The 24,197-nt window shown below is 40.7% G+C and overlaps 1 protein-coding gene across 1 annotated transcript in view; it reads right to left on the bottom strand.

The window, feature by feature from the left end:
• The window catches only part of WARS2 (tryptophanyl tRNA synthetase 2, mitochondrial), a 61,386-nt gene that overhangs the window by 5,761 nt on the left and 31,428 nt on the right, over nt 1–24,197 (bottom strand). Inside the window, exons 2-4 of the mRNA XM_006763092.2 lie at nt 22,782–23,039; nt 9,319–9,399; nt 6,021–6,106 (exon numbers count right to left, since the gene is read on the bottom strand). Coding sequence (XP_006763155.1) covers nt 6,021–6,106; nt 9,319–9,399; nt 22,782–23,039 — 425 coding nt within the window. The remainder of the gene's footprint in view (nt 1–6,020; nt 6,107–9,318; nt 9,400–22,781; nt 23,040–24,197) is intronic.

The following is a 24,197-nucleotide window of genomic DNA, read 5'->3' as shown; positions in this document are numbered from 1 at the left end:
TACTGGCCTTTTGTGTGGCATTGGCCTGACTCTTTCTTTCTATATTCAGCCGTGAAGACAGCTCTCAGAAAACAACGGTCCAGGCAGTGGAGGCAGCAGGCACTGGTCACAGTCACTGCCTCCTCCTGAGAATGAGCATGTGAGCTCCATGGCAGCAGGGGTGTGCTGGTCTTACCCACTCCTGTACCCCGGACACAGAGTGTTTCCCAGCTAAGAGTGGGCAGCCTTCAGGGAACATTTGCTAAATGAATAAAATAAAAAGTTAAGTGCTGAAGGCAGGCAACAGGAGAGAACTCTATCTCAGACCAGCAGTGCTAGCCTACTTGAGCAACATAAGCCATTGGACCAAAGTGCAGCACACTGCTCTGCCTTCCTGTTGAATTATGAGCACAGAGTTCAAATAGCGTCCAAGTAGCAGGAGGACACACGGGCCTTTTGCAGATTTTGTCTATTGGCTGACACAATTTGAATACAGTTTCCTTATTCCAATATGGATTTAAAAAACCCAGCACACATCTGTTCTCAGCCTTTTGGCTAAGATCAAGTGTAAAAACCCAGCACATAAAAATGAAACAAATAAGCCAGTAGAAGACCCCGATCCAGAGCCTATGAAAAATAATGTAGAACAAGGGAAAGGCAACTCTACCCTGGAGACTCTGAGGAAGACCAGGCATTTGAAAATGAACTTTTACTAGAAACAGGTAGTTTTGTTTTATTAAAGAAAACTACTTGGTAACTTCAATAGGATTCAAAAAGATATGGTGGTTTTAGGACAAGCGCAAGAAGCCACAAAAGGAGGATAACATCGGTGAGAGAAAACAACAAAATGGAGAGAAAGTGAAATGATGAAATAGAGGAAAGCCAACACATAATCACAGAACCAGGAGCAGGAAGGAGCAGAATCTAAGGACAGTCGTGATCGGCGGCCTGGGTGAGGAATGAGAAGCTTCTCAAGAACTCCGCCGGAGGAAAAGGAGAAACGGGACCCACACGCGATGGGTTGCAGGACCATCCTCTGGTCTAAGATTAGGGTCCTCCAAAGGGAGGCACCAGGACCATCTGAACGGAAGCCATAACGTTAAAACTGGACGGAACTTTACTAGGTTAGAAACAAGGAAGCAAGCAAAACTGAGTACTAGTGTGCATATTGAATGGGCTCAACAAGTTTCAGGAAAAACACCAGAGACTCACACTGCAACACAACCCAGAAAAAAAAATCCAAACATAAAACTGAAAAAAAACCAAAAAACTGAATTATAAAGTTAAAGAAATAAAAACCCTCTATTCCACTGCCAGAAAAATAAAAAGGAAAATGAGAAAAATCAGGTTAATAATACAACAATGAAACAATGTTTATAGGGTTGAGAGTAGAAGGTATTAAAAACCTAGCCAAGCTGCCTTTTATTGTGAACTATAATAATAATAATGATGATGATAATAAAGTAGCTAGTGGCTAGGAAACACCCCCTCGATGCTGTACACTTTGCTAGCACTCTTAATGTATTATTCCTGTCCTCAATCCCATTTTACAAAGGAAGCAAGCTAACCAGAGGGCAATTCTCAGGCATGTAGAGGACTGGAAACAATTCTGAGTCAAACCTAAGGATCCAGAACTCAGAAGCGGAGATGCTGGGGTGTAAAGACAGGCTGTAAACATTAAAACATAGAATCTAAATTTTGGTCACAATTTGAGGCAGACAATGCAATCTAAAATCAATACATTTATAACAACCTTTGTTGAAAATCCCAGGTTAGTTAACAGAATCAAAAGGAAGTGTGAGTGTAGACTGAAGATCTCAGTGCGACGAATAACCCATCTGACCACATGATGTCATTTTGTACTTGGAACGATTAAAACAAGACCCCAAATGTAATTCCTGGAAAGAGAGAAACCGATATACAAATGGACAATGGCCAGACAATACATGACGAAAAAACCATGACCCAAAACCTTTGGAGCAACCAGACCAGGAGCCAAATCACCAGCTCTGCAGCCACTGGCCTGGAACGGTCGAGACTTGGGCAATGACTGCCAACTTCCCAATTCTTTGTCTAACTCAGGACCAACCAGAGAAAGTCAAAATGCTCCCCGAACGAATCCCATCATATATGCCCCGCTTCTCCTTAGCCGGCCTCCAGCTTCCCGGTGGCAACAGCCTCAAAACAGAAAGCATACCTGAAGCCTCCCGTTCCTACAAAGGTTCCCACTGCCCTCCTGCTTGGAGCCTCTGAGAAACACAAGGGAGGGGGCTGACGACTCCCGCGGCCAGCTCTGCATGAACAGTGTCTGTGTGCCCTCATTCGGGTGGTCTTTGTTTAGTTCAAAGACAACCGCTACTAGAACGGGAAACAGAAAGCACACCTTCCAATCACTGGAGTAGATAAAAGCAAAGCAAACACAATCCAGGCAACAAAAGATAGAAAACAATCACACACAGGAAAAAAAATTAAACACTAGAAAACATTTCAATGATGTGGGAAAATATAAGACAAAAAAGCCAGGATGCCAATTTTTTTTTTTTTTTGAAAATACATGTAACACGTATCCGCGTGAAGAAGGAGCCACAGTGGTTGGAGTGGGGACTCTGGTGTTAGGCAGCCTGCGGTCAGATTCCTGCACTCCAGCCGGGTGTTCCGGGGCAACTTATTTAACCTCCTTCAGCCTGTTTTTTTTTCATTTTAAAAACTGACTTGTAATAGTTCCTGCACAAGGAGTGCTTTGAGGAGTAAAATAATGTGCGCAAAGCTCACAGTCTGGTGCCTGGCACACAGTGTGCAAACAAGAAATGTTAGCTTAAGAAACTGATTTGAAGGAAATGCACCAATATGGTAATAAAAACAAATAGCAGCAGTGATTTTTTTAAATTTTTCCTAATGAATATAGAAAGAATGTTTTAACGATATTAGAATATTAAATTAACCTGTGAGAGGCTTAACTCTCCCACTACGAGATCCTAAAAATAAAATAAGCTTTTAAAAATAAGCTATAAAGTAAGCTTTTTGAGAGTCTGTCTGTCTTGCTTTTCAGTATATTCCCAATAGAGTTGCTTGGTATGCATGAGGAGCTTAATAAATACTCATTCAAAAAATGAATGATCTAAAGAGGAAGCCACTATAATCTATACAAAGTCACTATAGTCTCTACCAAGATAAAATGTATAATGCAGTCAGTTCGTGATCACTAGAGAGGATAAAAGCGGGAACTTGGAAATCAGACTTTCTGAATTTAAATCACAACTCCACCAGCCACAAGGCGCGTCATAGCCAACCTTCTTAGCTTTTTTAAACCTGTTTCCTCTGTAAAATAGTGATCATAATAGTGCCTACCTTATACAGTTGTTTCATTAAATGCGATGACCAAGTATAGTACTTGATAGTAAGAGCTCAATAAACACTAGCTATTGATATAACATATACTCATTAATACCTGACATAATGCAGGATAAAATAGTGACAGAAATCCCGATACTATTAGACACCTTGGTATGAGGTACATGGTGACTTTTTGCAAACACGATCACTTTCCTTATTCATAGCTGCCTCACCCCATAAACGTAAAATATCAACATGTAATCCCAGAGACAGGCACAAACCTGGGCAGCCATCCTGACAGGTATGGGTGCAAAACATATTTGAAATGGACCGTTTACATATCTGATTAGGTAATTCCAAAGTATACATGGCATGCTATAGGGATTCTGAGAATTCCTTTAATTCCAGGAAAACAGGGACAGAACAATGAATGGGAAAGGCAAAATGCAGGGACGATGACAATGGATCTGGAAGTAGTTTCTCTTCTACTAAGGTCCGTCGATGAATTCAGGAAATTTTACAAAATTATGGTTCGGCCTTTGTCCCTTGCTCTTGTCCACACAGCCTGGAGCAAAAAGCCACTGGCCCAGGGCGTGGTAAAAACCAAAATGCTCCTTCTTATGAGCCTCTCAGTGCCCAGGACCCTGCACATGCTCCTCTGGGAGGAGTGCACCCTCCCCCTTTCCACATTTCTCTTCTCTGACTGGACGTCGCTACTCCTGTCTTGTAATTACGGTGAGGCTGACATGCAGAGGTCACCTCGCCTCTCCCAAACCAAATTAGCCAACAGGGCAGGTTAAGAAGCAATTACGGTAGCCCATAGGAAATCACAACGGACTGCAACTAACACAGAAAAAACAATTACCATAATCAATACACTTTAAGCACATCGAAATGAATATTTCCACATGTCAAAATGGTTCCAGATTCACAAAGCAACCAAACTAAACAGAAAACACATTTAGTTTTCATAATGACTCTGCGTGCGTCTTTGCCTCATGCCGGACCCTCGCCTCTTTTCTTGCCATTCTGTGAGATTTTGCTTTGAAAAAAAGAAAAAAAAAAGAAAAAGATTTTAAAAATTTTAATTTTTTTCACCTGGTCCTATGGCCGCACTTGGCTTCTTCATCTGATTTCGGTTTGTTTGTTTCTAGTCTTTCCTCCCCTGCTCCCGCTGCTGCTTTCACCTCCTGTAATTTATCTCGGCCCTTCCTTCTCCTCCATTGAGTTTACACTTCACATTAATTCAGCCTGTCTTTGATTCTGCACACTTACGGGGCTTATTCTCTTCACATTTGCAGCTTCTCTCCTCAGAGTCTTCCTTTCACTTCAAATAATTTAGTGCTGCTCTTTTAAAATTTATACCCTCCTTAACGATATCCATATTAATGCCTTCTCTTTTTCTCCACGTCCTTTTTTTTCCCTCTTACCCCGAGTGTGCTTTCTTAGACACAACATAAAACAAAAGTCTTTCATAATTTTGATTGTTATAACTTCTGTCACATAATAATGCGTCTGATCTTCTCTGGTGACTAAACCATTTTTCTTCTGCTGAGTCCCTCATTGCGTTTACGTGTACTTGGGATCCACCCCAACCCTTTGGCAGAATTAGTGTCTAGATGAATAATCGTGGCCTACATATATCTGCTCGCAGAGATTTGTTCTCTTGGTGTGGTTTTTTTTCCTACTTCTTTGGCTGTTTGTGAGTTTTCCGTGCTGTTGCCTTTAACCAGCCCAGCTGGGACAGGAGTTCGGTGCTGTTTTTCTTTTCATAAAAGATTAATTCGCCATCACTGGTAGTGTTAGATATGCGGTGATGACTCTCTAATGTAGCAATTCCTCATGGAAGACCTACGATGTGCAGGGCCTGGTGCTAGGTACTGGCAGACAGACAAGGTCTTACTGTCCAGGGAGTTAAGGCTTCCAGGAAGCCAGAGAACACGGAATGAAGCTGTACCTCCTTCTGGCTGGGCCCCCTGCAGTTTTCCAACCTCAGTGAAGGGCAACACCATCAATCTGGGAGCACAGTCCGAAACCTGGGGTCAGCCCTGATACCTCCTTCTCATTCACATCCAATCATTATGAGGTCTTATCCATTGTACCCCCTAACCTCGTGAAAGGTTGTCTACTCTCTTTGTCTTCACTGTTGCCATCAGGGTCCAAACAGACTAGTAAAAGAACCTCTTAATAGATTCCCCCCCAAGCTGCTTTTGTCCCCCAATTTATTCTCTGCATTTTAATCATTCCTCTTTTAAAAGTATGCATGGAGTTATTTCATTCTGTCCTTAAAATGCACCAATAGCTCCCACTGCTTTCAGGAGGGTGACTGGATTGTCTGTTGACATCTCAGGGCCCTTCTCTCCCTTCTATTTCTCGGACATTCCTAATACTGGACATTCCTTATCTATAAAGCTAAGCAGCTGCTCTCTGGCTGTTTCCATCATAACTGCACAAGGCATATATACTGTCATCTCCATGCTATTACCACACTTACAGGCAAAAGAGTCTAGTTCTCCTAGGGAGGATACTAAATTATGGAACATCCATCCATAATTTAGTATCTGTTACTGGAGAATAGATGAAAACTAATTCACATGTCTGATCCTTTCTATGTCCCCTTTCCCTGTGAACCAAATATATCCGGAATAGGATAAAACACCCTCTTACGCATGCGTATGTGTAAGACCGGGGTGAGCTCCGCTCCTTACTTGTATAGCAGGACATCGGCTGCCTGGAGCACCGGGTACGTGAGCAGGCCCACGGTTCCATCGTGCTTCTGCTTGGCACTCTTTGCCTGTGGGGGTGACAAGAGGAGGGAAAGAAATCTGACATGAACCTCATTATACTGTAAACTAAGAAATCTTTAAAGCAAGCAAAGGGCAATCTAAAGGCGCCTGCAATGACATTACATCTCAGTTCCTTCTAGCAACTCTAGCCATCTTCTGGTGGCTTGTCTTCATGCCCCAGGCTTAGGCAGGAACAAGGTGAGTCCACTCCACCACTGCCACTATTTCCCATCCATTTTATTAAAGTAAGGGCATAAGAGTTTTCAAGGTTCCAAATCAGATAATTCCTGATTTCACAGGCAAGGGCAGAAAATGTCATGAAATTAAATGCCTATAAACTAACATGAGTTAATATCAAATGCCTATTGTTTATCCGGGGAAACCTCCCCAAAAGTCTCACTCTGTGCTGTTAAGAAAACTGGACTGTTTCCTTAAAATTACATTTAAGTCTGGCTGGTATTGCTCAGTGGTTGAGTGTCGACCTATGAACCAGGAAGTCACAGTTAGATTCCCAGTCAGGTCACATGCCTGGGTTGCAGGCTCAATCCCCAGTAGGGGGGCATGCAGAAGGCTACCAATCAATGATTCTCTCTCATAATTGATGTTTCTATCTCCCTCTCCCTTTCTCTCTAAAATCAATTTTAAAATATCGCATTTAAGGAAACAACTACAAAGGAAATCATGGCATTTAAAATGAAGAGAAACTTTAATCTCCCAGTCCTAATTACCTGTATTGATCTTTAGGTGCTACAGCAGTGAGAGTAAAGTGATTCCAATGAACAGGACAAATTACATAGACCAGACTATTTCCTTAATGGGGAAGCTGATGGAAACACCAGAGGTGACATCAGAAATATTTAATAACTGGTGAGCAATGGGTGCCAGCTATAAATTACTAGTGTGTACCCACTGAGTATGAGCCCTAGTGATACCAGCTCCCTCCTGCGGTTAAATAGTGCTGATGGGTAACTTGGTTCTCTGAGCAGGGCTACTTATTAGCAGGGAATACTGTGGTGTAGTTCACTGGTAATTGCATATCATTACATGTAAAATGATAAATAGGTATTTTGGTGTGTAGATAAATCTCATTTGATTAGTTAATAATAACCACTTCTCAGAGGTCCTATTATTTCTGAATAAATTTAACAACTTAAATGCATGGACTAGCATGATCCCAAGGACCAAGCTCAACAAAGCCCACAACGCAGGCTTCCCCCACCAATGTGCGGACACACTCCTTAAGTCGGGGTCTGAAAGGCAAAAGCTTCTCACTCATAATTCAGTTACCAACTTAACTGTTCTGGTTACTACCAGGAGTTTCTTGTTTATAGCAACTAATGCAATATAGGCCACTCAAAGGAAATTTGAAAGTTTGAACTTCAGTATATCTCCTTCTTACAAAGTCCATGATAAATGCCAGTTGGCAATGATCACTGAGTAAAGATAATGAAAGTTTAATTTGGAAATGAGCAAATGGGAAAAGAACTCAGTTGTTTAAAATTGTCACTGCATTAGATTTATAGTCCTTTAATATTAGAATACTGAACCTTGAAATTACAAAGAAAAGGGAAAGATGTGGAGAGCACTAATATTTTATTGCGTGTCTATTATCAACCCCAGATGCCTTACATCTGTATTATCTCATTAATCCTCCAAATAACCCTGACCTCAGCAGCCCTGAGCCCACCTTTTTTACCCTATGGTCCCACCCCTCACTGTGCCAATCAAAACCAAGGTAGGAGCTCTTAGATCCGGCCACAGCACTGGAACCTTTCCTCTCTGTCTTTCACACTCTCTATCTATCTATCTATCTATCTATCTATCTACCTACCTACTTACCTATCTATCTATTATTGATTTTAGAGAGGAAGGGAGAGGGAGCGAGAGATAGAAGCAGCAATGATGAGAATCATTGATCAGCTGCTTCCTGCATGCCCCCTACTGGAGACTGAGTCTGCAACCAGGGCATGTGCCCTGAACCAGGAATTGAACCGTAACCTCCTGGTTCATAGGTTGGCGCTCAACCACTGAGCCACGCTGGTGGGCTCTTTCATACTTTCTGATTACTTGTGTAATTGCCTTTTCTCGAACAAACTACAAGCCTCATGAAAGGGGCTGTTTCCACCTGCCTTGTTGACTGCTGTGGCTCTAGCACCTAGCGTGGCAGGAGACTTGCAGGAGCATCACAAATATTTGTTCATGAAGAGATGACCACCGAAGGCAGTAACATGCTCTAGGTGAAGGCTGGCACTTGAAATCCATGTTTCCCCCACAAACCAGGAATTGCAGGCTCGTGGGAAGGCTTCTCCAGGATATCAACTGAGCATTCCACTAGTGATGTGTTACCAGGAGGCCCTTAGACACTATTGTAAAGTAGGGACATTTCCCATGAAATTAGTATTCAGTTCTTATAAAGAGGATTTCAGCATTCTACTGAGTGCTAGAGGACTTATATCAATTGGGAAAAGCCTGGCCTAAAACCCAAGCATTACACAATCTTGTTGGTAACGCTTGTCAGGTAATGATGCTGCATTATCAGCATCTTCTCTAAGCACCGTCACTTTTAAGCTCTGTCTGCTTATCTCTGCAGGCACCAGCTAAACATGAGATAGAGCTTTACTACCATCTTGAGAAGAATCTGTAAAAAACTGGAATTAGCCTTGACAGAGTCAGTGGCTATCTGCCCTTGGGTTATCCAATTGCAAAAATAAATGGAAGTAAAGTACTCTGAATTATCCAATTTACCTTTCTTAGTTGAACTTCTAAGAAAAAGTACAGCCTTAGTTTATCTGTGGGTTTGAACTGCTGCCTGGACACAACTTGTTTAAATGTTAAATAAAATAGGCTGTCTCTTCCCCCCACAATAGAAACATTCTTGCCTCACTGCCAGGTAATTCCAGTGCCGACGGGATAACTTCAGAATCCCGTAATCCAGAAATTTTGATTGTTAAGTACAATGTGGTAGCTTCAAGGTCATTACCAAGTCTATCCAAAGGGCCCTCTCATTCAGCCATACACAGATCAAATCAAGTACATTGGATATTTTGATCCAGTTTTTAAGTTGGAAGGAATCTTAGGGAACCCTTTCATTTCCATTTAATACCCTGAGGCACAGAGCTTAAACATAGCTTTTCTAGTCAGTAGTGAGTAGCAGACCAGGAAGGCGGTCATTGGGACCTTGAACTCCTTTCCGTTTGTTAATCAGATTATTGGCATTTACCTTCCACTGGTGTAAATGCTGTAATCGGGGTAGTCTGACCATGCAGGTAAGGATCCAACTTAATTGTGTGTGTTCAGCCACCTAAAGAGATAAAATAGAACATTAACAAAGGTGGTCAGTACTTTCTTACATACATGACAAAACTAAACAAACAGCGGGTATCACCTTAAATGGCTGAAAATACCCCAAATCAAGGTAATTTTAAAAAAGGACGGGTAAAGGGGACTTGCACAGAATTTTAGGTGAAGGAGAAATCTTCAAAACCAAACAATATGATTGCTAGTATAGTGTTTAAATCCTCTTTACAACATCCCTAGAAAGACTGTTTTGAGGGGATTTCATTAAGTCCTGAGACATCTGTTCCATCTTTAAAACGCCAAGGTTATTAAGAGACACACACACACACACACAGGTTCAAGTCCAGTAGAAATAAATTCTAAATATATGAAAGCATCCTGGCTGGTGTGTCTCAGTGGGTTGAGCATCATCCCATGCACCAAAAGGTCACCAGTTCCATTCCCTATCAGGGCACATGCACAGGTTGTGGGCTCGATCCCCAGTAGGGGGCATGCAGGAGGCAGCTGATGGATGTTTCTCTGTCTCTCTTTCTCTCTCCCTTCCTCTCTCTAAAATTAATAAAAACATATTTTTAAAAAATAAAATAAACATATGAAAGCAGCTATGATACCTTACATGTAAATGGTAGAGACAGGTACTGGACTTAAAGATTGATCCTTTAGACCTAGAATAATTTGAAATTTCGGAATCACTTTATCATTCCAAACTATAGTTTTTATGTGTCCCTCCTCTTCCTCTTTTTTTTTTTTTCTTTTTGTAAAAGAAGAGGGCTAGCCCTGGTGAGGTGGCTCAGTTGGTAGGAGTGTCCTTCCACGCACATAAAGGTTGCAGGTTTGATCTCTGGTTGGGGTGTGTACAGGGGGCAACCAGTCAACGTTTCTCACATCAATGCTTTTCTCTCTCCCTCGCTATATAAAAATCAATGAAAGCATGTCCTTAGGTGAGGATTAAAAAAAAAAGCGATCTAGTCAATAAGAAAATATAACATTTTCCCAATTTTTTTGTTGTTGCAACCAAATTTAATCAAGTAACCAAACCTGGTTACAATTGGGATGATTCCTGGGCCCAGGCCAGGTTCTAACTGATGACCTGGAATTGCAGGCCCATGCATCTTGTTTCTGGACCCCGGGGATTCTGAGCCCTTCATCCATTGTGGCTTTATTTGTGTCCATATGATTTCCTTCAAAAGCAGAGACTGTTGCCAACTCTGAAAAGTGGCCCCAAATGTGTTCTTTGTGGGTTTTGCAAAAGGAACATGAAGGAATGGGGCTGAATCAGCCCAGGCCTATTTTACTAGCAAGGAATCACCATCTGGCGTAAGCTAGTTTCTCATTTTTCCCCTCAAGTCATGGAGAGGGAAGAGTTGTTTTTCACGTATTTGACAAGGAATCGCTTTTCAAGTTCTGCAAGTTGCTGGGCCGAATCTGTCATCTTTCTTCCAAGAGCCATTCCGGCTTCACGGAGGCAGCGACTTTGACAGCACTGTCCCTGCAAATTGCTAACTGCTGCCGTAAACAAACAGCGAGCAGGCAGAAACAGTGACGCTGGAGGAAGCAAGAGGATTCTGGTTGCTTTTAATCACCAAGCAGAACACATTCCCATTAGAAGTAATACAACAAGAGCTGGTTTTTGGCATGAAGAAGTTGGAGAGGGTTTCTGTTTCTTCTTGACTGAATTGGGGGAAGAAATGACAACACAGAAAATAACAACGGGCGTGTGGAAAGGGACAAGATGACCCCTCTCCTTCAATCGGGCTCATGTGCTCAGTTTTGGCGATACGCAAAAAGCTAGCATCAGGTCTCCATGAAGTCAAGCATTTCCCGTGGAGTAGCTTTTTATTTGGACAGATGGAATGAGACGATCATATTCTGCAGAGATCTTCCTGGCGTTTCCAACTAAGGGGGCAGAAAAGTAACCCAAATTATTCTTAGACATAAAAATGCAGGTTAAAAAGTCAGAGAATTAATTTTCCCAATTTATTATTGCTAATTATATAAGAAGGGTAGTACTCTTCAGGATGTGGTTCTTTTCATTTACTTATATTCAAGACGACTGCTTGGAAAGGATTAGATTTGTATCTGGAGAAAAGTGAAAATGGTATTTAAATATAGTCTGTTTTGAGTTATGTTGTGAAACCACAAAATAATAATATGATCTGTTTTAGCCACAGAAAAACAACAGCATGGGCCAATAAGGTGGCCATCCACAAATAAGCCAGCACTGACTGAAGTTCTGATCCCTAATCGTAACAGTAAAGACACATGCATTTGTCAGTTACAGCAGTTCTGCCTGTTTTGTTTGCTGCTGTAAAACAAGAGTCTGACACATTGCAGGTGCTCAGTAAATACTGGAATGTATGAGCAACAGAAAAGGCTGCAGAAAGAATGGTGAGGACCAAAAAGAATCCATTAGTTAACAACAGACTTGGTAATCCGGGCAAAAGCAGTTGCAAGGGAGTGACTAGATGGAAGCTAAAGTACAGAGAGGTGGGTTGCAGTGTGAGTAGGTGGCAGGATCTGAAGACAGATGGAGGAGGAGTATGGCAGAGTGGTTAAGAGCTCTCTCTTTATAGTGAGGCCACCAGGATCATAATGCAAGTTCTGCCACTAATTAGCTGGGGGGCCCTGTGCAAGTGACTTAATCTCTCTGTGCCTCCGTTTTGTCATTTAGAAACGGAGGTTAATGATAATATCCACCTGCCAGGGCTTAGAGCTGTGTATCTAGCACACAGTAAGCATTCAATAAATGGTAGTTCTTATTATGGATACTTTACAGGAAGACTTTTGTTTTAACTTTTTATTTTGAGATGATTCACATAGAGTTGTAAGAAGTAATACAGAGTGATCCAGTATACCCTTCACCCAGTTTCCCCAATGGCAGCATCTTTCGTAACTATAGTACACTATCACAGCCAGGAAAATGAATTTGACACAATCCATCCACCCTATTTAGATTACACCAATTTTACACACACTCATTGTGTGGGTATATTTAGTTCTATGCAATTTTACCACATGTCTAAGATATGTTTTTCTTTTAAAAAAATGTCTTTATTGATTTTATAGAGAGAGGAAAGGAGAGGAAGAGAAACACTGATGAAACAGAATCATTGGCCAGCTGCCTCCTGCACACCCCCTACTGGGGATCGAACCCTCAATCCAGGCATGTGCCCTGACTGGGAATCGAACTGGCGACCTCTTGGTGCATAGGACAACGCTCAACCGAGCCACACTGGTCAGACTGAAACATTTTTTAAAGGAAGGATAGAGATGGCAATAACCAATAGGGGTTAGCAGTGGTTCTCACCTTGGCTGCACATTAGAATCACCTGGGAATCTTTTAAAAATCCGATTTCTGGGCCCCATCCTCTGGAAATTTGTTTCTTTGTTATGGGGTGAGGCCACAACATTAGTAACAAAGAAACAGAATTTCCGGAGGATGAGGCCCAGAAATCCAGATTTTAAAAAGATTCCCAGGTGATTCTAATGTGCAGCCAAGGTTGAGAACCACTAGTTTAGAGAATAAAATTTTGTTTTGTTTTTTAACTAAAGACAGACCTACTTTTCAGAACATCTCCCACAGAAACAGGAGGGGAAATAATATAAGATGAGGTTATATCTTGTGGGATAGAATCAGAGAGCAGAAAGTTAGAGGACTTCACATCTAATGGGCTCTATTATCTCTGAAAATAGAAGACAGGGTGATTAGAAACAAATGGGATAAGAAATATACTCAACGGAATTGCTGGGTTTGATAGGAAAGAACAAAAGATCTTCTGGGATAGAGTTATATAAGGCTTGATGTTTTGGGGATGTTTTTGTGAATTAAAAAGGGCAATCATTTGTAAAATACACTCTTTGGGAAACATTAGTATTCTTCAAGATAGACTAAAGTGTTCTGCCTAAATAACAGGTCTTTAAATTTTTTTGCAGAAAAATTAAATCAGTTGCATCTTTAATTTTCTTTGGCCAATAAAGATTTTTTTAACAGGATCCAAAAAGTATTAAGCACAAAGCAAAAATCTGGATAAATTAAAGCACATTAAAATTGACAACTTTTCTTTATCCAACACCACCATTTAAATGGGGAAAAAGGGAAGTTACAGAGTAGGAGGTGATATTTGCAAGCCTGTATATATTGGTGTACAAAATACGTAAAAAACTCCTACAAATTCATAAGAGAAAAGCAGACAACCCTATGAAAACTGGCCAAATGCATTACATGCAAATTAAAGTGGTATCACTGTGATAGCACCACACACACATCAGAATGATTAAAGTGAAAAGGCTGGATAATGCCCACTATGGCAAGGATATTAAGTAAATAGAACTCTTATACACTGTTGTGGGATGTAAACTGGTAGCACGTCAACTTTAAAAGCTGTATCCACGAACACTCAACATTTATATAACATATGAGCAAGGCAGTCCATTTCTAGGTATATATCTAACAGGAATGTTCTCAAAAATATATGTACAAGAACAAAATGTGACAGCCCCAACTGTAAGCCATCTAAATGTCCACCTATGTAGAATGGGTAACTTGTGGTATATTCATACAATGGAATGTTACCGCAATGAGAATGAACAATTGCATTCACCAACACAAGTCAATCTCAGAAACACAATGTTGAGTGAAAGAAGCCATACACCATACAGTATGTGCTAAATAATTTAAATGATGTTAATTTTAAAAATATGTTATCTTGGGAGAGGGATAGTTAGCGGCTAGACAGGAACAAGAAGAGCATTCTGGGTATGAGTCGCATGGGTGTGTTCAGTTTGTGACAATAGGTAAGAAGCTAGTAAATCCAACTACATTGGACCTTGAATAAAATAAATGAAAACCTTGTTGTTTAAAACAAGGTGGAGTGACTTCTGGAATAGCTGAGTAACCCCTAAAAATCTGCTCCTTCACAAAAGCAATGAGAACACTAGAAAAAATTGTCAAAGTCAACTTTTTCTCATCTCTGGAAATTAACCCACAGTGGCAATAATCTGAAGAGTATTTCTTTAACAAAAACATCCGCACCTCAGTAAAATCAGAGAGCTATGTGGCATTTTAACTCACTCTATTCCAGTGGTTCTCAACCTTCCTAATGCCGCGACCCTTTAATACAGTTCCTCATGTTGTGGTGGCCCCCAATTTCATTGTTACAAATTGAACATAATTAAAGCATAGTGATTAATCACAAAAACAATATGTAATTATATATGTGTTTTCCGATGGTCATAGGCGACCTCTATGAAAGTGTCATTCGACCCCCAAAGGGGTCGCGACCGACAGGTTGAGAACCGCTGCTCTATTCCCATCCACCTCTCTCCAGGTCAGTGGCAGCCATGGAAACGAGCAGCCTAGCTGTCACGGGAAGGGGATGACTGGCTTTGGAGTGCCTCCTAGAGGCCCATCTCCAGAGAACTGTCCTACTGGACCTGTCTGACAGCTCCCTGGAAAAGCCCCATGTGCAGGGTTTGCTGATATTTCACCTGACTTAGAGCTCACTCTGTTGGAAAAACCCTATCCCTAGGACGTTTTTCAGAAATAATCAGCAGCAAAGACTTAATATTGCAGCTGCTGTGGTGCTAATACTAGCCGGGGAAAACAAGAGGCTGGTCAAACAACTTAAAGAGAAAAGCTGCAAAATGATATGCCCACTGAGTGCTTTGAAAAGACCTAACATATTCCCGGACATCTAGAAAGCCACATGCATGTGCAGGGCTATGCACATATCCAGCAGAGACCTGAGACACCCCTACTCGCTCACCTCTGTCTCACTTTAAGGTCCTGTGTAAGCCCCTCAGCCAAGGATTGAAAGTATAGGATCAAGGCATTTGGAAATTTCTGTTCAATCAGTACTTGAGCACAAGCTAACCCAGCGGAGACTGTGGTGGCCAAACATGCCAATGAAAACAGACTATAGAACGACTGCAAAAAAATCACTAAACAAACCATAATAATGAACCACAGGTGTGGGGTGATTTCATTAGTGAATTCTAACAGTTAAAAAAATTAATACCAATTCTTCACTAATCTCTTCCAGAAAATGAAAAAGGAGGGCACACTTCCTACTCATTCTAAGTGGCCAGTATTACCTTGATACCAAAGCAGGCAAGGACATCACAACAAAAGAAAACTATAGATCAATGCCCCTTGTGAGTATAGATGCAAAAATCCTCACCAAAATACTAACAGATGAATCCAGCAACATATATAAAAAATGATACAATCTGAGCAAGTAGGATTTATTCCACAAATGCATGCTTGGTTTAATATCCAAAAATCAATCAATAATACCGCAATAATCTAGACAGAGTAGTACTGGTGTAAGGCTAGACTACATAGATCAATGGAATATAATTTCAAGTCCAGAAATAAATCTATACATCTATGGTCAACTGATTTTCAACAAGGGTGCCAAGACAATTCACTGGCGGAAAGATGCCAGAGCTGCCAGTGTGTTTGATGAGACTCCCCTTCTCCTTAAACCCATTCCAACCAGGTCTTCACCTCTACCACTCTATGACCGCTCATCACTGTTGGCAATGGAGATGGTATCAAGTTGTCATCGACTTGACGTATTTAGCAGCATTTGACACAACTGATGACTTCTTCCACCATGATTCATTTTCTTGACTTGGCTCTCAGACACTACATTCTGGTTCTTCTCATTATCTCAGGAGTTTCTCTCCTCAGTCTCTTTGTGTGGTTCCCACTCATCTCCCTGACCTCTTATGATTGCAGGCACCCAGGTTTTAGTCCTTGTTTCTTTACCCCCTATTCTTTTTGGCATTCACGCTACAATTTAATCTCATCTCATGGCTGTAAATGCAATCTGTATAACTGATGACTTCGAAATTCATAACTCCAGCCAGACCTCTTCACTGAACTCCAGACTCATATATCCAACTATCTATTCAGCATCTTTCTGTGGCTATCTAATGGCATCTCCAACTCAACACTTCCAAAACCAAACTCCTGATCGTCCATCCCAGGCCTGCTCTATCCACAGCTGTCATCTTTGTTGGTGGCAACTTCATATTTGCAGTTGCTTAGGTAAAAACTCCTCTTTTCCTCTCATACTCTGTATCTAACCCACCTGCCAATCTTGTTGCATCTACCTTCAGAATCTTACAAGTTTTCACCACTGCTGCTGCTACCCCTCTGTTCTAAGGTACTATCAAGTCTCAGCTAGATTCCTTCCTAACTGGTCTCCCTGCTTCCACACTAGCTCCCGAACCATCTGTTCTTAACATAGCAGCCAAACTGGCCCCTTAAAACATACAGCATGTCACTTCTCTGCTCAAAATCCTGCACGGTAATGTCCAAATAAAATATAGCATATTTATATAATGGCATATTATACAACAAATAGAGGAAATGAGCTAGATTTGTGTGTATAAACATATATCACAAAAACATAGTGCTGTGTGAAAAAAGAAAATTCCAAAAAGGCACTTATGTAATTAAGCACACACACACACACACACACACACCAACATATTATATATTATTTATAGAACTGTACACACAAACAGGTATGAAAAACTGGCTAGATTGATACACATCAAATCCAAGATTTTGGTTGCCTTGGGATAGAGAAAAGGAATGCAGGGAAGAGGGGCAAAGGAAATAGGCAAGGAAAAGAATTAAAGGGGCTCTCAACCTTGTAATTATCTATAATAATAAAAGCATAATATGCTAATTAGACCAGATAGCCAAACGTCCTTCTAGACGACCTTTGAAGGAAGCCGGGGCTGCGAGGGCCGAGCCTCTTGCACGAATTTCATGCATCGGGCCTCTAGTATTTTAATATAAAGAAGTCAAGCAAATATAACAAAATGTTAACAATAGTCATCCTTGGTATTGGGAACATGAATGTCTGTTATACAATTTTATGCATTTTAAAAATTTTTCCAAAATATTCAATTAATAAAAAGCATACAGAATAGCATGATTCCAAAAAGATATAGTTGCTAGGTATCAAACCCACTTAAGCAATTAATTGGTTCAGTTAATACTGGATCAAATGTCTAAGATAACCTCAGTGTCCCTTGGAATTTTACTATTTCCCATAAATGTTATCTTCCCAGGAATCAGGTCCTGTAAGTTTTGGTTAGGACACCTGGAAAACCGTTCGGACTCACAAATCCCCAATTATCATTTCCTCTCGGAAACTAGTAATTTCATGCTAAGCTATTTTTATTAGACTCTTATCATGCCCATGACAAATCCCCTTAACAGGAACCTTGTTTGGGGATCTGATTTTAATTAAAAGAGCTCTGTTATCAATGATAAACTCTCATTCACTCCCTTCAACCAGTCTGCCTTCCATCAGTACTCATGTTCACCAATGAACATCCTTCAGTACACATTTGGATCTTTCTATATTTTTTCTTAGTCCTGTTCTTCCAAAGCTGACTAAACAACTTCTATCAGTCTGCTCCTGACTTGAAAGTTACCTCCTTCTAAATTCTATTGCTTGTCTATATGTGTGTATTTGTATATTTTTTATCTATAGCATTAAACTATGCTGGGTAACAACCCCAAATATAAGTGGCTTATCACAATGGTTTTTTTTTTTTCTCATTCACATTACATATTGGTAGTTGCAGGCTGCTTTATACACTTTCTCATTCCAGGACCCAGATTGAAGCAGTACCCCCATCTAGAACATGCTATTCTCAAATTAGAAGGAAAAAGAGCAAGAGAGTTCGAATAAACAAAGGACTCCTATGACTCAAAACAAAAAACCAAACAACCTGATTAAAAAATGGGCAAAGGACTTGAACAGACATTATTCCAATGAAGCACTAGAAATGGCCAACAAGCATACAAAATGATGCTCAACATCAGTAATCATTAGGAAAATGCAAATAAAAGCTATATTTTACTGAATATTCAAATCAAACATCACACTCTTTTAAAAATATTTTTATCATTGAGTAGAAAGAGAGGCACTGTTATTAATTTGATGCACACTCCCCACTCCGTCTTCCAATTCCACTCCAACTATAAATAAATCAAGGAGCCTGGGTTGTGGGCAGTATGTGCGTAGTAGGGTAGGATGAGAGGAAGTTATCATCTGCTAGGTATTATACATCATATTATTTAAATACCCCATTATAGACATAAAAAGGGGTGCAGAGAGCTTGAGTAATTTGCCTAGGGTGTCACAGTGAGGTTCAGGCTTGTGGCCCAGAATGGAGGAGGTGCAAACACTACAACTTGCTCATCAAATCACACAGGAGCATAGATCTGGGAGGGAAAGTGGTACTACCTGCAAACTTCCTAGAGAAGGAAATAACGTGAGGAGTTTGGTTATATGGTATCTTCCCAACTTTTTCTTTTTCTTTTTTTTTATTAAGGTATTACATATGTGTCCTTATCCCACCATAACCCCTCCCCCGACCTCCCCAACTCATGCCCTCACCCCCCTGTCCAACTTTTTCTTATTTATGCCATGGGCCATTTAGATCCCTTGCCGCTCCCTGGAAACTTGGGAGATGATGCCCGTTTTACAAATAGATCCCTCAAGTCCATCCATCGGTCAGATGTTTGTTTGCTTCTTTTCAGTTCTGAGTTGAACATGGTCTAACCACTTTGAGAGGTCAACAAATATAAATCTGGACTCAAATATGCTTCCACTATTACTAGGAGCAGTGAAAACACAAGAGATTCTCTGTCCAAGATTAGGCCACAGTGTTACACCTCTCAGATAAGAGACCAGGGGTCAGGCATAACTTTCGTTTGTATTCAGTGAGCCAAGGTTCATGTAGTCAGGTCCATGGGCCTTCGTTCAGGAACTGATTCCCCCATACCTCCCTTTCCTTTATTATTGATTTTCTTTTCTTTTTTTTAAAATATATTTTATTGATTTTTTACAGAGAGGAAGGGAGAGAGATAGAGAGCTAGAAACATCGATGAGAGAGAGACATCGATCAGCTGCCTCCGGCACATCTCCTACTGGGGATGTGCCCGCAACCCAGGTACATGCCCTTGACCGGAATCGAACCTGGGACCTTTCAGTCCGCAGGCCAACGCTCTATCCACTGAGCCAAACCGGTTTCGGCTTATTGATTTTCATTTCCTGGGAAACACAACATGACTCTAATTAGCAAATGAGGCCACATTCCAAAGCCACAGATTCCATTCTCCTCCCTCGACTCTTCCCTGGACTGTTTGGACCCTCTGTAACATGATGTCTCACGGTCGAAACTGTCCTTTGCTCCTGGCCTTGGCAGGAAGGCATGCCCCAAGCTACAGTCTCCAGCTTTTATTTTCCATCTGCAGGGTGATTCACTGCAAGGAGAGTAACAGCTGAAGATGTGGAGACACACACCTCACAGACAGCTGTGGGAATCAGATTGGATCTGCACTCAAGCATGCTGGAAATAAAAGACCATTGACTTTGGCATTGGGATGAAAACCTCTGCCAAACACATATCAAAGACAGTCTCTCTCTCTCTCTCTCTCTCTCTCTCTCTCTTTCTCTCTCTCTCACACACACACACACACACACACACACACACACACACCTTTCAGAGAGACTGTACAGTTCCCCACATATGGCAAACATATTTTAGGGGAAGCACCATGACTAGAGGCCAGTGGGAGAGAAAGAAAAGGAAAATAATGAGAAAAACCTTCAATAAGCCTAAATTGTTCCAGTCAGACCGCTGAGAAAGAATGCAAAGGATTGGAGATGAAAATTATTGGTAAAATCAGCATTATAACCTAGCTAAATTCTTTTCTACTCCAAATGTTATTAGAACTTACTCTGAAGACAACAGTAGCACCTGGGGAACTAGCCTTTCTGTTTAGCTGGATGCACTTTGCCTAACACAACAGACATACATGAAAAGAGCACATTATATAAAACAAAAATGTTTTCCTCTAATTCACAATTTCAAATATTCTTAATTTTACTTGTAAATAATTGTGTGTGCGGGGGTAGGGGGTAGATAAAGAATACAGGTATAACTAATTTTTTTAAATTTAAATTCTTTATTGTTTGAAGTATTACATGAGTCTCCATTTTCCCCCATTGACCTCTCCCCAGCAGCTCCCATGCCCCAGCACATGCCCTCACCCCCTACTGTCTGTGTCCATTGGTTTTGCTCATTTGCATGCATACAAGTCCTTTGGTGATCTCTTACCCCCTTACTCCCTGCCTTCCCTCATAGGTTGGATGGTCTGTTCGATTATTCTATGTCTCTGGTTCTATTTTTGTTCATCAGGTATAATTAATTTTAACTGGAAGTGGATCCCAACACTTTCACTACAATTGTTTTCTAAATTCCATTTTCTCTGTGACATATTTAACGATCAATTAAATACACTGTGAAATTACCAACATAAAGGAACTAACAAAATCCTTGTTAGAATGTAAACAACTGATCTCTAAGTTATGTTTTATAAGAATTGATTTATCAAATTTTCTAAAAATAAAACCAAAGACTCCAGTTTCTGCTTTACAGAGTTATTGGTGAAAGTTAATCAGATCGCCTGAAGGAACACAAAAAATCTGATAATTGAAAGTGGTGGCATGGAAGAAACACTGGCCTGGTGTTCTTGGGGCCTCATTCTAAGGGCTCTCCTTAAACTGAGTTTAGAGTTTCACCCCGAGGGTGGAAGGGAGGTGCCGATGCATTTTAAGTAGAAAGATGACCATGCGACAGTGTGAGAAATGGACTATCCATTTCTGAGACTGACACAGGTGTAAAAGGGTAATTTAATTGTCCAGGCAAGAAATAATGACGGCCTTGAGGTCAGTCTAGCTCTCCACTGCCCGTGTGCCATCAGCTCCTGAGGCAAAGGAGCTGGTGGAGGCAGAAAAAGGTTCTCTCCCATGAGTGTATTTTCCAGAAGTGGTACCTTGGGGAGAACAAAAGTCCTGGATTTGCCACCTACTAGCTGTATGGCCTCAGGTAGCTAATTAAGAAGATACATTTGTTAAGCATTTTACTAAGTATGAGGAACCCCTCAGAAATGGATTTAAGTGTATTTTCTAATTTATTTACTCTTTTAATACCTTAATGTATTCATCTGTGAAAGAACAGTAATGCCTGACTTATATGCTATTTTGAGGATGAAAAGGGAGAGTATATTCATGAAAAGGCTTCATAAATCTTAAAAAGGTTAGCTGCCTAATAAAGCTTAATTTCAATATTTCTCCTGGATCTAAAAATGCTATGAGTATTTTCTTTCCAATCCCCAACTATTGGACACTCCACAGGTTGATGAAAACAGTTGTTAATTGTTGATTTGTATATTGCAAGACATAAAATATGAACAACAATGATGATGTTTTCACCTTCCAAAACACTGCAAACATGAGGTCAGGTGTTTAAAATAATAGCTGCTAAAGGGAGACTAGCTTATTTTATTATACTTCTGCATGAGAATGGCTCTAAGTAGCAAAAGCCTTCAGTTTCAGGATAAACCGTGAGGAGTAACTTATCATCCTCTCCCACAAATCAATGAAACGTTATGGCCATGCTAAAGGAATGATGTCTAGGCACTCCATGGGCACTCCATGGGCACTCCATGGGCACTCCATGGGCACTCCATGGGCACTAGGCAAGCACAGTTGCTATTCATACTATTAAAATGGTGATGAGCTACCATGTGGGATGGTAGTGTATAGCCACCAAACATATCATTCCTTGGCTGGGGCTTTGCCATAAGGTTAAAGCAGATATGTAATGAGGCCATGGTCCATTTAACATTTTCATATTTTTTTTCGCTAAGGAATCACTTAAGGACCCTGTCTCTAGGCCAGGCTATCTGCCTGTCCAAGAGTAAATGGATTCATCCACAGTGAAGGTATGAGTCAATATTTTGGCTCCATTCTGAAGCCCTTCTTGGCTTGGACTCAAGTCATTGGACACTGCCTTTCAATTTCCCAGCTACTTCTCTCAAATCTTTTCAAAAGCTATTACACAAAGAATGAACAATGGGACTTATCCAATAGGCCTTCTAAATGCAATGCCCAATAAAGCAACATTGGAGTTACGTAAGCCACTGGTCGCTGAATTCTATCCTTGATCCTCAGGAGATGAGGCAATAGTATGCAGTCATCAGTTTGAATGCAACCCAGTACAGAAAACAATTCCAGGGTCAGAAGTACTAATAAGATGCAACTTTTGGTTTATGAAGCACTTTACACTCACCATGTGTAGAAGGGGAAAGTTGAAAAAATACTACTGCATTATAGTGCTACTTAATGATATGAACACAAGAAAAACATTTAAATGAAACAATCACATTGCATGAAATCACCCCTGACCAATTTTCTAAAAACTGGAGCTAGGTAAACCCATTCAAAAATTTCCTTAAAGAATCTGAAAATAAAAGTGTTCTGGGTTCCCGTCTGAGAAGCTGACCTGAGATTGCTGGAAAAGGATGCTCTTCTCTGGGTTTATGCCACAGGCCAGGAGAGCCGCAGTCATGTCCAAGATGCTCTGGCGCAGGACCGCTGGGTCTTGGGGGACAGTGATGGAGTGCAGGTCAACGATGCTGTACAGCACGGAGCCGGGCTCGTTCTGCAAGCTCACCCAGCTCTCAATGGCCCCCAGGTAATTGCCCAGGTGGGGGGTTCCTGTGGGCTGAATGCCAGAGAATACTCGCCTCACAGCATCTTTCTGGAACAGAGGAAAACAGACATATTTGCCTCTGGGGTAGAATCCACGAATCCTATGTCCAGGTTACCACAGCTACAATGGCTAGGCTTATTTTTTTAAACTGCAACCTGACAGTCATCATTCTTATGCGTTTGCTTTGTGCCTACTCTGTGCAAAGCACAGCGTTAGGTGCTATTAAGGACAGAAAATTATATTTGAAATGGGGGGTTTGCCCAGCAGGCGTATCTCAGTGGTGGAGCATCGAACTATGAATCAGGAGGTCATGGTTCGATTCCCGGTCAGGGCACATGTCCGGGTTTCAGCCTTGATCCCCAGTGTGGGGCGTGCCAGAGGCAGCTGATCAATGATTCTCTCTCATCACTGATGTTTTCATTTCTTTCTCCCTCTCCCTTGCTCTCTGAAATCAATAAAAATATATTTAAAAAAATAAATAAAACATGGGGTTTTTTGGACTCAAAAACTTACAAAGATGCATGCGAAAAGGGTTGCATTCCCCAAGAGAATGCAATCTAATTGGAGAGAGAGGATATGTTCATGAAAAGATACTAGTAAGAGTACAATGTGACCACATGACCTTGATCAGTTTGGAAAGATAAATAGTGGGGTACAGGCAGGAGTTCACAGAAAGCAAAGGTGACTGTGGATCCAGTGAGAAAGACTTCAGACACAGAATCAAATTTCATTGGAAAGTAAAGGACTTCATGGGTTTTTCATGTGATTTCATTCATTTTTGAAGTAAAGGCAATGAAGGCCATAGATTAGGGGTAAAGGCTACTATTTACTTAATTCCGTTTTCTCCAACAATAATTGCTGATGTAATATCAGCAATATTATATAATTAAATATATATTAAGTGTAGTTAATTATATAATTAATATAATTAAGTGTGCAGGACCTTGGGTTAGAAATTTGGAAACCGACACTCTATTACTAGTATTACCTCTTGATAAAGTTACTTAACTTTTTTTGTGCTTCAGCTTCTTTTTACTTTGGTAAATCATACTTGGTTTTTTATTTCTTCAAAAGAAGTTACCCATTGTTGGCCATTTTACACTTATGACTCAAGATGATTTTAGAATCATTTTGTCAAATTCCAAGAGGAAAGAAAAATTGTTGGGGTTTTTGATCAAATTACATTGAGTCATAGATTGCTTTTGG

The sequence above is a fragment of the Myotis davidii genome, unplaced genomic scaffold, assembly GCF_000327345.1.
Source record: "Myotis davidii unplaced genomic scaffold, ASM32734v1 scaffold217, whole genome shotgun sequence".
Taxonomy (NCBI): Eukaryota; Metazoa; Chordata; class Mammalia; order Chiroptera; family Vespertilionidae; genus Myotis; species Myotis davidii.
This window is presented reverse-complemented; position numbering and strand designations above follow the sequence as displayed.